Here is a 15,719-nt window from a genome sequence, read left to right as displayed (position 1 = left end):
CTCTCTCCTGGCTTCTCAGAGAGGTGGAAGGAGGACTCATTAACACTTCTGATTCTTGGGTCCCTTCCCAGACTCCCCAGGTAGGACCTCAAGGGTGCCAGAGCCTAGAATCTGCATTTTACAACCTTCCCCAACCCCCAGAGATTCTGATGCAAACCTTGGGACCATTGCCTCTGGATGGTTGGAGGGGAGTCCTGCATTTTTCCTCAGTTCTCTTCAAAAAGTCAGTGGAGGTGCACTGACCCCAGAGGGGTGCACCTGTGATCCCAGCAGTCTGGGAGGCTGAGGCAGGAGGATCACTAAGTTCAAGCCCAGCCTGGGCAACTTAGCAACTTAGTGAGACTCTGTCTCAAGAATGTAAGAGGGCAGGGCTGGGAGTATAGCTCATTGTGAAGACCTGGGTTCAGTCCCAAGTACCACACACACACAAAGTGCTCCCTCTTCAAGACTGAATTCAAGTCACTCAAGAGAAAAGCTCTTCCCTGCGTTCTGGCTTTTCCCTTTGCTCATCAATGTGCCCTGAGCAGAGCCAGGCATGACCAGGTCAGGCAGGTGGCACCTGTCTTGAATGAGGGAATGAACAAAGGACTCCACAGAGACCCTAGCCCAGGAAAATGCCTTTGGAAGTGACTAGGAGGAATCACATCCCTCAAGTCGGCCCTCAGAGGCCCTGGTAAGGATAAGGTTTTCCTGGAGTCCTTAACAACACGTAGAAATCACTACCCTTTGGAGGCAGGGGAAAGAGATGGCCTGAAGGACACTGAGTAGCCTTAGGTATCTGGGGCCTGGGGCAGGAAAAGTCCTCAGGCATCAATTGCTCACCAACCTTTTTTTTTTTTTAATTTTGAGACTGGATCTTGCTAAATTGCCCAGGTGGGCCTTGAACTTGTGATCCTCCTGCCTCAGCCTCCCAGAGTGCTAGGATTACATGGATACATCACCACACCTGGCTTCAACCTCCTTATTTTATAAATAAGAAACAGGTGGGGAAAGAACAGACTGAAGATCTAGACAGGTGAACTTGAATCTGGACACCCTGTCTGGGGTTTTTGTCTCCCCACGCCTGTAAGACTGCATTGCTCCCTGTCGAATCTCTAATGGCCCTTTGGCCATAATGGACCTGACTGCTGGTGTCGCCTTGGAGACCACGGGACCTCTTCCATCCCAGGTGGGATCAGAAAGCACGCCCCCCCCCCTTCCAGAGCAGCCTGAGGCCCCCAGCTGTTGGCCGCATGAATCCTACCTAGATTCGTTTTCTGTCCAATTGCAGCCTTCCCCACTGCCGACCCCCCACAGACACACACACTCTGGCCGAGCTGTACAATGTGGCTACTGTGAACCAGAACCGAGAAGCTTTTATGGCAGCCATGCAGCACTACTGTCGTGCCGGGACCTAGAGTTGAGAACGTTTCAAAGGATTTTTTGTCCACCCTAGATGCCCTGAATGATAGTAGTAACCAAGCTCCCAGAACATTCTGGCCAGTAAGTTGTGCCAAGCGCTTTGTGTGCACTGTTTGCAGGAATCTCCTCACTGCTCTTTGAGATGTTGGGGCATAGTTATCACCCTTTGACGAAGAAGAAAATTGAAGCCAAGAGCAGTAAAACGCCTTGCAAAGGAGTCTCAGTTTATCAAGTGTGGTATCAGGCTGTGAGCTCTGGCCGGCGCTCCAGAGCCCCGTTTTCAAAATCACCATCCTCATTGCTACCACCTGAGGTAACTCACCAGCCATCCGGGCACAGAGATGGCCCCACACCCTATCTCGGCCACACCTGCCCGGGCAACCAGCTTCGCGTCTGCCAAAGGAGGAGCGCGCTGAGCTCCGGCAGCGCAGCACCAGGTGAGCGCCTTCTGCCAGGGAGCGCGCCAGGGCCCAGGTGCGTGGGGGGCGGGGCAGCGCGCTCGCCGCGGAGGCCCGTGCGCCCCTGACTGGGCAGGGCCTCTGGAGTCCCCCGGCCGTCCTCGGGGGCGGCGTCCGGCCCTGGCTTCGCGTCCTCACCAGTTGGGCCCCGCGGACACCGCCCTCGCCGGGGTTGCGCTGAAGCCCCGCCCGCTCGGGGAAGGTAGGCGCCACCTTCCCGGGGAGCGGCCACCAAGCGAGAAGCCGCGCGCTGCTCCCCTCGCGAGTAGTGTCCTGCGCCGCGGCTGCCCGCACTCGGGGCTCTCAGTGCCGCCCGCTCACCTGTGCCCCGCCGCCCACGCCCCACCATGAACTCGCTCTTCAGGAAGAGAAACAAGGGCAAATACAGTCCTACGGTGCAGACCCGGAGGTGAGGGGCGCCTGAGCGCCGGGGAACATCGCCCGAGGCTTTAGGGGCACCACTCGGGGGCGACCCTAGGGTCGTCCAGAGCGGGCCTCTAAGTGTGGCCTGGAGGACCCTAGGAGCCTAGGGAACGCAACCTGGGGAGCTTAGACAGCGGGGAACTGAGTTGGGGGTACAGGACACTTCTGGGTCCCAGGGTCGCCCTTAGGCTGGGAGTCTAAGAATCACCGACGACGGAGTGCAGAACGGAGCGTCTGAAAGAGGCAGCAGGTGGCCCGGAAACAGCGCTCCCCAGGGCGCTTTGGAGAGCGCGCAGGTGCTCCTGGCGGCGTTGCGGAGTTGGGAAGTGAGAGCCACCTGCTGCCGGGCTCTGGCCTCTCTGCGCTCCAGCCACGCCCAGAGGCGGTGGCGGCGGGGCACAGGAAAAGCACCCCCTGCCTCCAGGACGGCGCATTCTGTGGGACTGCTGGGCGGTGTCCGGATTTCTCAGGAGTGTGTCTCTCCCCACCCCCACCCCCATTCCTTGGCTCCGAAACTGGCGGTGTCTGTGAGTCGCGGGTTCCCAGGGCGGCCTGGGAAGGGAATGACATGTCTTGATGTGTTTGCATTGAGAGCAGCCCACGGCCGTGTTGATAAGCCCGATGTGTTCACTTAATAACCGGTTGGGGGAGCCTCGTGGAGATGCTGAGATTGAAAGTGGGGCAAGACTTCGGCCCCTTGCCTTGCCCTCTCACCCCACCCCGCCACCCCTGGGAAAACGACGAGGGCTCCCCGCATGGAACTCCAGGCAGGTGGGGACCCGGCCAGGAGTGTCCCCTAAAGCTACCCTTAGGTAGGAGTCCCCCTCTGTTCCCTCCATCAGCTCCCCAAACCCCCCACCCCAGGCCACAGGAAGGCTGGAGACTCCGGACTCTGGCCTGCTCCCCCAGGCCTGCACAGCCCAGCCCACCTTCTGGACTGGTGCCCTGGGACCTGGGCACTCGGGCTAGAGTATGGGCACTGGCCTCCCTCCCCTGAGTTCCAGCCCTGGCAGAAGTTCTGCCGCCCTGGGATCCGAAACCAGCCTATATCTCAAGTTGGGGCTGTTGGCAGCTAAAGGCGCTTCTCCCCCTCTTTGAGACTTCCCCGCCCCATCTTTCACAACCCCAGAGATTGGGCTGGACCCTTTTCCTCCATGGCAGGTCCAGCTGGCACTCAAGGCCCGCCCAGGGTCTGGTCCAGTCCCTGCACAGTTCTCCAGGGCATTGCACAATCGGATGCTCTGCGCCAGCCCCACACAACTGTGATGTTCCGCCTCCACCCCCCTACACCCCCAGTATGCAGATCCCACACACCAGGCCACAGGCCAGGCCTCCCCTTTGCCTCCACTCCACCCAGTGGGGAGGGGAAGAAGGAAGGCCTCCCATCCTTTTCAGAGCCTGGGGGCAAGAACAGAGGGTCCTGAAGCCTCCTAGCCGTGGCTGCCGCCCCCTGTCCTTGGCTGACACTCTTTGGCCCCAGATCTCTGCTTAGGGCTTAGAGGTTGTTTTCCTCCAGAAAGCATTCCCATACCCACCCCCTCAGGATGAGTGAAATACTGTGTAGGCTCTGTCCTTGCTGTCACCTTAGCAGTAAGGATGATCCCTGTCAGAGCCCTGAGTAGGGACCAGGAGTTCCCTTTGTGATCTCCTAGCTCAGAGCCTCATTTATGAACCCCATTTGTGGGGTGGGGCGGCCCTGTGCCCTGGTCTGTCAACGGGAATCTCTCGAGTGTTGCCTGGTGCCTTCCAGCCCTGTAGCAACCATCACAGAAGTTAACTGTGGCTCTGAGTAACCTGCAGTCACTGGCTTCAAGGAGCCACCCTCTGAAAAAATAGGCGTTCTTTTTCTTTTTTCCTTTCCTTCTTTTTTAAGTACTAGAGCTTGAACCCAAGACCCTCCCTCTGAGTACATCGCCAGCTCTTTTTTTATTTTTTGAGACAAGGCCTAGACAAATTACCCAGGCTGGGCTTGAAGCTGCAATCCTGCCTTGGCCTCTCAGTGTTGGGATTATAGGCAAGTTTTCTAGGGGCTCCTCCATTGTCTGGGGTGGATGAGATTTGTAATAAGGTTCAGCTTGGTGAGGTGATAGGAACTTTGGGCCTGGGAGCACATGCCTGTCACATCCAATTCTGGTTTTGCCATATCAACAGAATGATTCTGTGCCTCAGTTTCCTCATCTGCAAAGCAGGGGAGGTGATAAATGTCTCCCACTTTAGATTGCTGGAAGAGCAATGCTCCAGCACCCAGGAAGTGCCCAGGCCAGGAGTGTCCTCCTGAGCCTGGGGACCCAGGAGCCCTGAGTCAGGACTTTACACCCAGAGTCAAGGGTTTAAGACCACACAAGTGCGGATCCATGAACAGAGCCACCGAGGGACCTGCCCCTCCTTGTTTGCCAGCCTTTTGGCAGCTGAAACTGGGGAGGGCCTGGGCAGGGTGTGAACCCCGTTGCTCCCGTTGCCCTGGTTCCTAATGACAGGTGTGGGAGCTGGTGTTCACACCTGAACTAATGACAGGGTCAGGCCTGGTGGTTCAGGTTGCTGAGAACAGTGTCCAGCCCAGCGGGAAGGCCCTTTTGGAAATCTGTTCCCACCCTCCTGGCTGGGCAACCCAGTGGAGGGTAGGTCGTTGGCCTCAAAGCCTCTGTTCTGTCACCTGTAGAATGGCGAGGCATAGGCATAGCACCTGCCTGGTAGTGTTGGCTGAAGATTCAGTGAAATAACACAGGGAAAGGGCTGATAGCAGTAGGAGGTTTCATTGCAAGGCAGTTGTGGTGGTTATAGTTATTGACAGATTAAAGTACCTACTGTGTGCCCAGGTGTAAGTTCAATGCCATGATGGACAGACTATGCGCTGTATAACTCTGGGGGTGACATCCCCAGAGGGTGAGGGCAGATGTGGAGGAGTCCCTGGCCATCAAGACATGAGGTTTAACTTAAACGCAAATGTGTTTACAGGACTGTGGGTATGTAGAGGCCAGGCCAGCAGTTCCCTAAAGCTGTCAGAGTCAGAGTCCACATCAGAGAGAACTTCTGAGAGGAGGTGTCTAGGTGGAATGGTTAAGATCCACCCCTGGAGTCAGGCTGAATTTCTGTCTTTGATTTTTACATTTTTATTTATTTAGGTGCTAGGGATGGAAACCAGGGCCTCATACATGCTAGACAAGTGGTCTGCCAGTGGGTCACACTCCCAGTCCTAGCTGTGTTTGATGTTAGGACAGAAACTTGGTCTTGCTAAACCCCATCTGTAGAATGGAGCTAATCTCACCCCTCCACTCAGACCTTCCCAGTGAACACCCAGCAGCCTGGCCACACCCCACAACCCCACCCAGACAGGGTCTTGCAAGAATGCCCCAGGCTGATGGGGGAACCTGTGAGGCTGCAGGGGCTGGCGAAAGGGAGCTGCCTGGAGTACCCTAGGCCTCTTGGTGGTAAAGAGCACAGAGTTTGATGTCAGCTGGGTGTTAGTTCAAGTCCCAGCTCATCCTCTCCTGAGCTGAGTGACCTCGGGCAAGCCACTTAATGTCTCTGAGCCTCAGTGTCACCATCTGTGAAGTAGGGGTCGTGATTGGTGAAGTTGCTGAGTGGATCCAGGCCTGGCATATGAGGCACCAGGCTGGCCAGGCAGTGGACACAAGTAAGCAACACATGCATCCCCTGATCAGGAGAGGGGAACAATTTGGAGGAGGACACGTCAGCAAAACCCACCCCCCTCCAGTCCACCCAGTGATTGGGCCAGAGTGAGCCACCCAGCCATTCTCCAGCACCCACTGTGTGGCCTGCTGCAGCATCTCATTCTGATGGCGCACCTGCCAGGTGGGGCTTGTGTCTCATTGCCCAGAAGATGGCACTGAGGCTGGGCCAAAAGGCACCCACCTTGGACTCCCAAATGGCCCATGCTCGGGTCCTGGGGAGGGAAAGCAGCCTCCCCACGGGTACCTGGGGGTGCCCCAGGGCAGATGGTGGAATCTTTGGCTTGTGGTCACACCTCCACCCCAGTGGGAGACTGTCCTCCCCTGGCTCTGCTCCCTTCTCTAGACGGAAGGGAGGGGACCAGATAAAGCAGACTCAGGACAGAGCTGGGTTCAGCCTGTGGGAATGACAGTGGCATTTCAGGCATTGTCTAGGGCCATCACTTGGGGAGAAGGAGCTCTTTTGGGTGAGGCATAGCACACTTCACACCCTTCAGGCAGCAGCGCTTGGAGCTGAGGCTGTCACTGGGGACCCAGAATTTCCAGTGTGCAGCTCTATCCCCTTGTGCCATCTGCCCTCTCCTGGGCTGCCTCTCAGGCCTCTCTTGGACCTGGGAGTAGAGGGAGGGAAATGACCTCTGGGCTTGTTCTCCCTGCCCCTGCAGGGGTCTTCTATGTTGCAGCTCCCTGAACCTGGGGAAGCCTTGGTCACTGTCTGCCTTCACCCTAGCTCTACCCTCTCTTGTCTCTGAGTCCCCACATTTTCCTCCCTCTGGCACCAGCAGCCAGCAGCAACCCTCACACTGGATGCGTGCATCTACCTCTTCCCTGTTCCCACTTTTGCTCCAACATCCCCACCCTCTCCCTGCGGCAGCCATGGAAATTTGCAGTGACCATGTCCCTGGCTGTGTGACTGGCCTCAGATCTCTCCCTGCTCCTCAGCCCTGCACAACATGAATGCCTCCCTTGCCCCTGTCTCCACAGTGCTCCAGCAGCCATGGTGTCTTTACCCAGGCTCTTCCTCCTGCCCAAAATGTCTGTTCCCCCTTCTCTTGCTGCTCTTCCTGGGGATACCCTCCTCCCAAAACTTCTCTGCTGGGACAGATCCACCTATTCCATTGTCTCCCTTCTCCTTTGTCATTCTAATCTCGGTCACCAGTTGACTGTGTCATGGCCAGATGGGCTGTTTGCCCCTGGAGCCAGGTGAGGGCAGCATGTGCTGTACATGTGGATGGACAGGTAGATGAATGAACCATGGAGGACTCTAAGGTTCTCACCCCTCCCAATATGGTGCATGAGCACCCCCAGGCCAGCTGAGCCAGCATGGTGGCCCTGGAGGAGTTGGTCTAGAGAAGGGAAAGCCGGAGCCTGAACAGCATGCCCTGCCCCTTCTGGTATCTGTGTGCAGGATGGTAGTCAGGGTGTGGGCTGAGTAAACCACCAGCAACAATTAGAGTGATAAGTACCGAGCTTAGAGGGGCAAGAGTCTGTGAGACACCTAAGCAGGGCTGCAGGACCAGCAGGAGTGGGTGGATAGAATCAAAGGGGATGTGACCGAGGGCACACATGTATGTGTGTGTGCACAACCCAAAATACATCATGTTGTGGAAACTAAGCCAGGTGAAGGGTGCAAAGTGGATGTTTATGTACATTTTTTAAAAACACAAAGAGGGCCAGGGATTTAGCTCAGGGATTTAGCTCAGTGGTTTCGTTGCCTGCTGCGCAAGCACAAGGACCCGAGTTCAATCCCCCGTACAAAAACAAAACAATACACAAAGCAATTCCACCTGCCATTTCTGGATGCAAACCTGGACATGTATTTAAAAATATAAGCTAGGGCTGGGGATTTAGCTCAGTGGTTCCACTGCCTGCCTCGCAAGCGCAAGGAGCCGAGTTCCATCCCCGGTACCAAAATAAATAAACAAAAATATAAACTAGGCTTAGGGAGAAACCAGCATGTCTAAAATTATGAACCTCCAAGAAGCATGAGTCACAAAATTATTATTTCTTTTGAAAGAAAATAGGCAAAGCTGCATACCTGTATTCCCAGCACTCTAGGAGGCTGAGGCAATAGGATCACATGTTTGAACCCAGTTTGGACAGCTTAACGACTTATCAAGACTCTGTTTTAAAATAAAAAGGGCTGGAGGGCCAAGGATTTAGCTCAGTGGTTCCAGCGCCTGACGCGAAAGCACAAGGTCCCAAGTTTGATCCCCGGTACCAAAAAATAAAAATAAAATAAAAAGGGCTGGGGATGTAGCTCAATCCAAAGACTCTGAGTTTGCTCCCCAATACTGAAAAAAAAAGCTTAAAGAAAATCTGAAGCAAATATGGCAACATGAGGATATCAGCTAATCCTAGGGTTAGGAACAGGGTGCCCAATTCTTTTCAGTGCTTTTCTGCATGCTTGCCTAGATCATAGGTTTTAAAATAAGGGGTGGAAATGGAAAAGGGGAGTGGAGAGAGAGAACAGCCCATATCAGAGCCTGGAGGCCTGCATCTCCAAGGCCAGGCTGCCACCAAAGAAGGGCATTGGGAGGGCATGGGGGACCAGGCTTGTGCAGCCAGAATAGAGGGCAAGGTTCCGGAAGGTTCTGGATGGGAAGGTACACATAGGAAGTCTCAGCCAGGAGAGCTTTTTTTTTGTTTGGCCAGTCCTGGGGGTCAAACCCAGGGCCTTGAGGAGCATAAGGCAAGCCCTGTTCCATTGAGCTACATCCTAGCCCTTGTTTTATTTTATTTTATTTTATTTTTTTGTACCGGGGATCAAACTCAGGTCCTTGCGGGTGCACAGCAGGCAGCAAAACCACTGAGCTGAATCCCTGGCCCTTGCCCTTGTTTTAAATAAATTCTAGCCCTGATGGTCTCCCACGTGAGGCTCAGCAAGTCTAGGTGGCTTGCCCCGGAAGTTCAGCTGGCATGTTAGCTGGGAACAGGCTGCCTAGCCTCCTGCTCTCCTGGCTGCCACTTGCTGGCCGGCTGCTGCACCACTGCTGTCTGAGCCTGGAAGGTAGTGGGGCCGCAGGAGATCAGGATTTGGAGAACATTGTGCTGCCTCATTCCTGCTGAGGCTCAGATTCCGGGCTGACACCCTTCAGGGGTTTGATCTCCATCTTGACCATAGGGGCTTTTTGTTTCCAGTTGAAGGTAGAGGAAGGATTCTGAATTTGTGCCACAAAGAGCTGAATGGGCTCCAGCCCTCCTGCCCTAGATAGGGAGCTTGACTCTTCCCAGGCCTAAAACAGGCAGGTTATGGAGAGGAAGCAGAGGCCCACGGGAGGGACAGAAGGCCTAGTGGTAGAGGAGAAAGACCTGGACTTGAGAGCTGCAGCCTGACAGTGCCACCCATCAGCTGTGCAGCTGGCCACATTCCTGTCGCCCATTGCAGGCTCTTTTCCTCATCACTGGTATGTATCCCTCTAACACATAATAAGTGCTTAATAAATAGGAGCTGAAAATCTGCACATTGGAGGTGTGCAGATCTATGATAAGACTGTGATGCTGGGTAAAGCATCAAGCACTTAGTGCTTAAATGACAGAGGCTGCTAACCTTATCCACTGGTTTCTAACCGGAGTGATGTCCTAATGCCTGAGGGCACCAAGGTTGGTTTGACCCTTTCTTACTGAAAAAAGTTCAAGATCTGCTTTGGCATTACCTGAAGCAGCTTGAACATTTTTGTGTCTGTAAGGAGAGCCCTACGCCCTGCCCAGAGGCCAGGAGGTAGGCAGCCTTCCCTGAGTGGAAACAGATTACGCCTCAAAAACAAAGCTGGAATTACTACGCCAACAAACAACTTGGTTTAAGATTTCCTTCTGCAGGCTTAATAGTGGGGTGTAGGGGAATTTACTGTCTAATTACCATGGATGTTTCCTGTAGGGAGAGTATCAGTCAATTGACCAATCAGTCTGGTATTAGGAACTGCCCATGTCCTGCTTTCTCATGAGACTTCCTTCCTGTAGTAATCCAGGAGTCCTCCCCATCCAGCTCTCTTTTAATGCTTGCTGTGCTTCATCATTTTCAGCCCTGGCTGCACATTTGAATCCCCCAGAGACTTTAACACAACATCTGAGTCCTGTCTCAAACCAGTTAAGTCAGAACTTCCCAAGGCAGGACCCTCACAACTAGGTGCAACCATATAGGTACATGCAGTACCTTGACATCTTGTCTTGGGGGCACATGGATTGTGTTTTTTCTTTTCAGTAGCATTTTCCTGGTACGTCCATTCCTTTACTCCCAGCCTTCCCATAGCAGTCAGTTTCCAGTGTGTCTTCTAGTGGCATATAGTTGGGGAGGGTTGTTTTCTGTATTGCCACCTGAGAGTCTTTATCTTTGAATAGATGAGTTTAACTCATTCACATTTATTATAATGATTGAGTAGATGTATCTCTGCCAAATTGTCCTATTTGTGGTGCTTTCTTTTTTCCTCTTTGCTCTTTTCTTGGTTTTTATTGAACTATATTTTCACAATTAAAAAAAGTTAGATTATAAGGCCTGAATTCAGATAGCATGGCAGAAAAATACCCTGACCAGGTAATCGGGAATCTTCTTAATTATAGTCATTGGGGTGTTTTTCTCAACTCTCCCTATTAGCCTTTTGGACAATAAAAACTTACTCATCTTTGTTTGCAGGGGGTGGGGAGGTGGGGAGGTAGGGAGGGCTTCCAAGACTGCATAAGCTTCAGGCTCAATAAGTAGGTCTCAATTGGGCAGATTTTTTAATAGCATGTCAACAGTTCATATCTCCAGGGACTGGTTATTGGAGAAGGTGCCATTCCCAGGATCTGTAATGAGAGACAGAGGGATGACAAGGAGTTGAGGGGTAGAGTGAAAATATATTCAGCAGCAATTGAAGGTACCCTCTGGGACTGCAGTAGTTACTAGCGTCAACATTTACTAACCCTGTGACTGCCAGCAAGTTGCCCTCGATGTCCTCATCTGCAGTAGGCACTATGACACTTAGCTTGCCAGAGTGTTAGGAGGAGCAGAGAGGGAGCCTGTGTCAGGCACTGGGGTAGGTGTGGCCCAGGTTCACTCAGTGCTGTTTCTTGCCATTGAAAGGCCTGTTCAGAGGGATAGGCAGGGAGTCCCTTGTGGTCACATCTTAGAAGCATGACTCAGACTCGGTTTACCACCACTGGTTGTTACCCAACTGCTGGGATTAATTGTACTGACAAAGATGCCAACAAGGGCTGGGGATTTAGCTCAGTGGTGCTGCCGCCTGCCTCAAAAGTACAAGGTCCCGAGTTCGATCCCCGGTACAAAAAAAAAAGATGCCAACAAGATGTAAATCACTGTGCCTCCCCTGAGTGGTGAATGCCTGGCCCTACCATCTCATCTCCCAGGGTCTCCCATCACTGTGTCTGTGTGTGTGTGTGGGAGGGGGTAATAGATTGATGTCCCCTTGTAGCAAGAAGGTTGTCCTGGATTATGGTGCTTGGGTTTGAATCTTGGTACCACCATTTCCCAGCTGTGTGACCTTGGGTAGGTTTCTTAACTCCTCTGACCCTCAATTATCTTCATCTAGAAAATGGGGATATAGGAATTGCTAATGTGCTATAAAATATTTGCTCAATTTAACACCTCTTTATTGAGCCCCAGGCCTATGCAAAGCAGGGAATTAAAAGCTATAGAAGGCCCCCACCCCCCAAAAGATGATTTCCTATTGTGTATCAGTTTATAACCTAATACTTGGGGCTAAGGGTGACTCTAAGGGTGCTTCCTTCCTGGGGCTACAAGATGTTACTGAATGATGCACAGAAGGGCAGAGCAGGCAACAGGCACCTATCTTTCCGTATTAGTTGTTTCCATTCAGTGATGGTTTCCTGAGTCCTGCTGTGCACCACCTTGGTGGCAGGAACAGAACAGACAGCCTGGGGGCCATGAGCCTTTGCTCCCTGGACCAGGCAGAAAAGAAGGGGAAAGTGGAGCCCTATAGCCCCCACATTGAGCCCTCCCAGACCTGGATGACCCCAGGGAGCCACTGAGGCCCCAGCCAGCCCTGGAGGCAAATGGGACTCTGGAAGAAGATGAGGGAGGCTGGCAGGAGGCCAGGCCCCTTCTCAGGGCTCTGGGCAGGGTGAGGCGGGTTCCTAGGAAGGGGTGTGCACTTCTATGCATTCCAGACATTCCAGTGCGGATGCCCCCTCCCACCCCTACCCACTGAGACAGAGTTAATCCCAGAAGGAGGGGCCACAGACGTGACCAAGGGCTGGAATGAGGGCACTGACTCAGGCCTGGGAAGTCGGGTGGCCCTGGCATGGGAGGCAGTGTGGAGCCCACAAGTCTCCATCTCTGCACACAGTGACTGGATGGGATGGGGCAAGGACAGTTGGGACAGGCAGGGACAGCTGGGGCTGGGGCAATGGCAGGGACATGGCCTCTGCAAGGCTGCTGGGGTGTGAGCTCTTCCCCTAGCCTGGAGGAAGTGACAGAAGGAACATCTGGGGAACAGGCCAAGCCCCCCCAGGTCTGCCCAGCAGCCTGTGGGGCCAGGGTGTGTCAGGCTGTGGTCTCCGTGCCCTGGCACTCCACACCCAGGCACCGTGCTCCATTGGGCATAGCTGGGAGCCAGGTATCTGGCCAGTGTGGGTGGGTCTGTTGGGGGATCAAAGTGAATGACCTCCCTAGGCCCCAGGCCCTGAGTGAGGCAGGCACATGCTCTGGGCTTCACTGTAGCACAACGGTGGTGCCGCAGGGAGCTGTTGGTATCATTGAAAGCTCTAGAAGGTTCACCATCACTGCCCTAGAAGAACTAATGAGCTGTGGTCACTGGGCCAAACAGCTCCAGAGACCCCCAGCATTGTCTAGAATGACGCTGTCTTGTTTGGTCAGCTCTGGCCGTGTGAGATGTGTTGAAGATTTAGTGTGAAAACAGTGTAAAACAGGCCAGTCACGTTCTCTTGGGTACCTGCCAAATTGATCATATTTTGGATATTTCAAGTTAAGTAAAATGTAAAAATGAAGTGCAAGGTCAGGCATGTTGGCACACATTTGTCACCCTAGTATTCTTGGAAGCTGAGCCAGGAGGATTGCAAGTTTGAGCCCAGCCTGGGAAAATTAGCAACTTAGTGAGACCCAAAAAAATGTTTAAAGGCTGGGAATGTAGCTCAGTGCTAAGCTTCTGGGTTCAGTCGCCAGTAGTGCACCCTCCCCCCCAAATTTAGCTGGGTGTGGTGGCACACACCTGTAATCCCAGCACTTCGGAGGCTGAGGCAGGAAGAGGAGTACTGTGAGTTCAAGGCCATCCTGGGCTACACAGTGAGTTGGAGGCCAGCTTGAACTACATAGGGAGACCCTGTCTCAAACAAACAAAAAAAGTCATCTGTTTCTTTTTACTTTTTTCACGTGGCTCACATTCTGTGTCCATTGGACAGTGCTGGTCAGGCACCCAAAGCAGTGTAGTACCCAGTCCCCACCTCAGGGACATTCCCACCTGCTGATACAGCTTTCTGTCATGCTGCAGTGCAAGCAGATACAGTGAGCCCCTTTATGGATGGGCACTTTGGGTGGAGACACCCAGCAGCAGTTGGCAAGGCTGCTGCATGATGGGCTCAGAGTGATAGAGACCCCTGCCAGTAGCATCATGGGCTGTAATGACCATGCAGATAAAACCAGCCAGCCACCCACCCACAAGGCGCTTCACGTGGGATCAGTTGCTTGAATTGTCTCAACTCCCAGAGGTGGGACTGACGCTCGTCCCCATCTCACAGATGAGGAAGCTGAGCCACAGTGAGACTGAGGACCCTTTTGAGCCCATACCCAGCTCAGAGCAGCAGCACAGTCTCTGTTCTGTCCCCTACCCAGGCAGCCTCAGTCCCCCTGCAGGCAAGTGGCAGAAGAACGGGCCAGGAGTACAACGTGACCCAGACGGCTTGCTGACGGCGACAAAGGGGGCTTCACAAGACCCCCACCCTGCAGCCCCTTCCTGGGCCAGTGCTGGCCATTCCTGTGTCCTTGGTAGGCCCTGTCTCTTCTGGGGCAGGGAGTCTGGGTGGTGGGCTTCCCCCTCAGATCTTTCTGCAAGGTGACCAGGTCTTGCTGTTGTCCAGCCTGAAACTTATCTGTCTCTCAATGCTCTCAGAATGGAAAGTAGGTGATTGTTTTCTGTCGAAGGTGTGAGGTGGTGACCTTGGCCAAGGTGGAGCCTCAAGGCAACTGAGAGAGGACACAAAGGTGGGCATCAGGATGCCTCTCGGGGTTCTGTAGCTGAAGCAGCACAAACACCCTGTACACACACACACACGCACGCACGCACGCACACACACACACACACACACACCCCGATGACCAGATCCTTAGCTGGAACAAGTATGTGTGGGTGCTGCCAGCAGCCCCTTCCTTTAGCACGTGTATAGCCTCTGCTGCAGGAGTCAGAGGTTACTTGTGAATTCCCAGGGCCCAGGCTTGCTGATATTCATGGGGCAGAACCATGGTGTGTCTTGTTTTTCACCAGGATCAGCATAAATGCCTTGAGTGGCCCAATGTCTAGCACAGGCTCTGTGGCAGCAGGTTCTGACCTCTGGCTTCACTGCTGGCTTGTTTTTTGTTTCTAGTGCTAGGAATTGAACTCAGAGCCTTCACATTGAGTTATATCCTCAGGCCTTTATTTGTTTTTTATTTCAAAATAGTCGCCAAGTTGCCCAGGTTGGACTCTAAACTTGCAATCCTCCTGCCTCAGCCTCCCAGAGTGCTGGGATTACAGGCGTGTGCCACCATGCCCAGGTTGCTGCTGGTCTTTATCTGCTCTCTAAAAGGAGCCCTGGCACTGGATGAGGAGTCTGGACTGAGGTGGAGAGCCTAGCTCCCTCTTGAGGCAGCATTTTTTTGTCTGATTTCTCGACAACACCAGCCTAGCTCTGTGGTGAGTAGACTACTGACTCCTATGTTACAGCTGGAGAAATTGAGGCTCAGAGAGGCTAAATGACTTACAGCATCACAGGAAGAGATCCAGGCTGGCACCAAGGTTGGCTGACTGGTCTGAATACGAAACTACTGGACTCTGCTGCCCTCCAGTTACAGAAGGGGTAGGGGTGTCACACAGTTACTGCGATAGAGGGGCTGGCAGGTGGGGAGTGAGCCCCCCAGACACCCTGTGTTCCTTTCTTTGCCATGCAGTGTGAGCTGAGGTGCCGCCTCTGTTCCTGGGTTCTCTGGTCAGTGTCCTTGCTGGGCCTCTGCCATGACATTGGGCTGCCTTGGCCATGTCTGAGCATCGCACAACACGGGGGTCTAAGTCCCAGCTCCCTGCTCTGCAACCGGCCTCTTACAGTGCTGGGCCCCACCTCTAAAGCAAGTCAGGCTGCAGAGATTGAGCTGTAACTGCTGGCAGCAGAGCAGGGGAACCCGGTGGGGGTGTAGCTCCCAGGCCTTCCCCCGAAGTTGCTCTGCTCCAGATACATCCTTGGGACACAAAGAGCCACATGTCCCAGCTCCTGTCCGCAGCGCCTGTCCCAGGAAGCTCTGTATGGTCCTTGTGTCCTGGGGCTCTGGGGCCTTCAGGAGGAAGCAGGCAGCGTCCCCACCAACCCAGGCACCAGTTCCCCTTCTTGTCCCAGGAGAAGAGAGCAAAGGCTGGTCCTGGGGGGTGGAGACCCACAGCCTGGCCAGGGCTGAGGGATCAGTTTCTAGGGCCCATTGCATCCCTATTCCCTGTCACTGGGTGGAGTCAGGGCCAGGGCAGGGGTGACTCTCACCCCTCAGGAGCCTACTTTCCCCTGCCTGTCACAAGCAAATGTCTGAATGCACCCC

The 15,719-nt window shown here is 53.9% G+C and overlaps 1 protein-coding gene across 1 annotated transcript in view; it reads left to right on the top strand.

The window, feature by feature from the left end:
• Positions 1–2,075: 2,075 nt before the first annotated feature.
• Ppl (periplakin) overlaps positions 2,076–15,719 on the top strand; it is a 45,514-nt gene continuing 31,870 nt past the window's right edge. Inside the window, exon 1 of the mRNA XM_004864836.3 lies at positions 2,076–2,268. Coding sequence (XP_004864893.1) covers positions 2,207–2,268 — 62 coding nt within the window. The 5' untranslated portion in view covers positions 2,076–2,206. The remainder of the gene's footprint in view (positions 2,269–15,719) is intronic.

The sequence above is a fragment of the Heterocephalus glaber genome, unplaced genomic scaffold (genome assembly GCF_053883595.1).
Source record: "Heterocephalus glaber isolate CG9 unplaced genomic scaffold, H.glaber_assembly_v1.0 deba00001781, whole genome shotgun sequence".
Taxonomy (NCBI): Eukaryota; Metazoa; Chordata; class Mammalia; order Rodentia; family Bathyergidae; genus Heterocephalus; species Heterocephalus glaber.
Note: the sequence above shows the minus strand (reverse complement) of the source record. Positions and strands in the feature narration are given on the sequence as shown.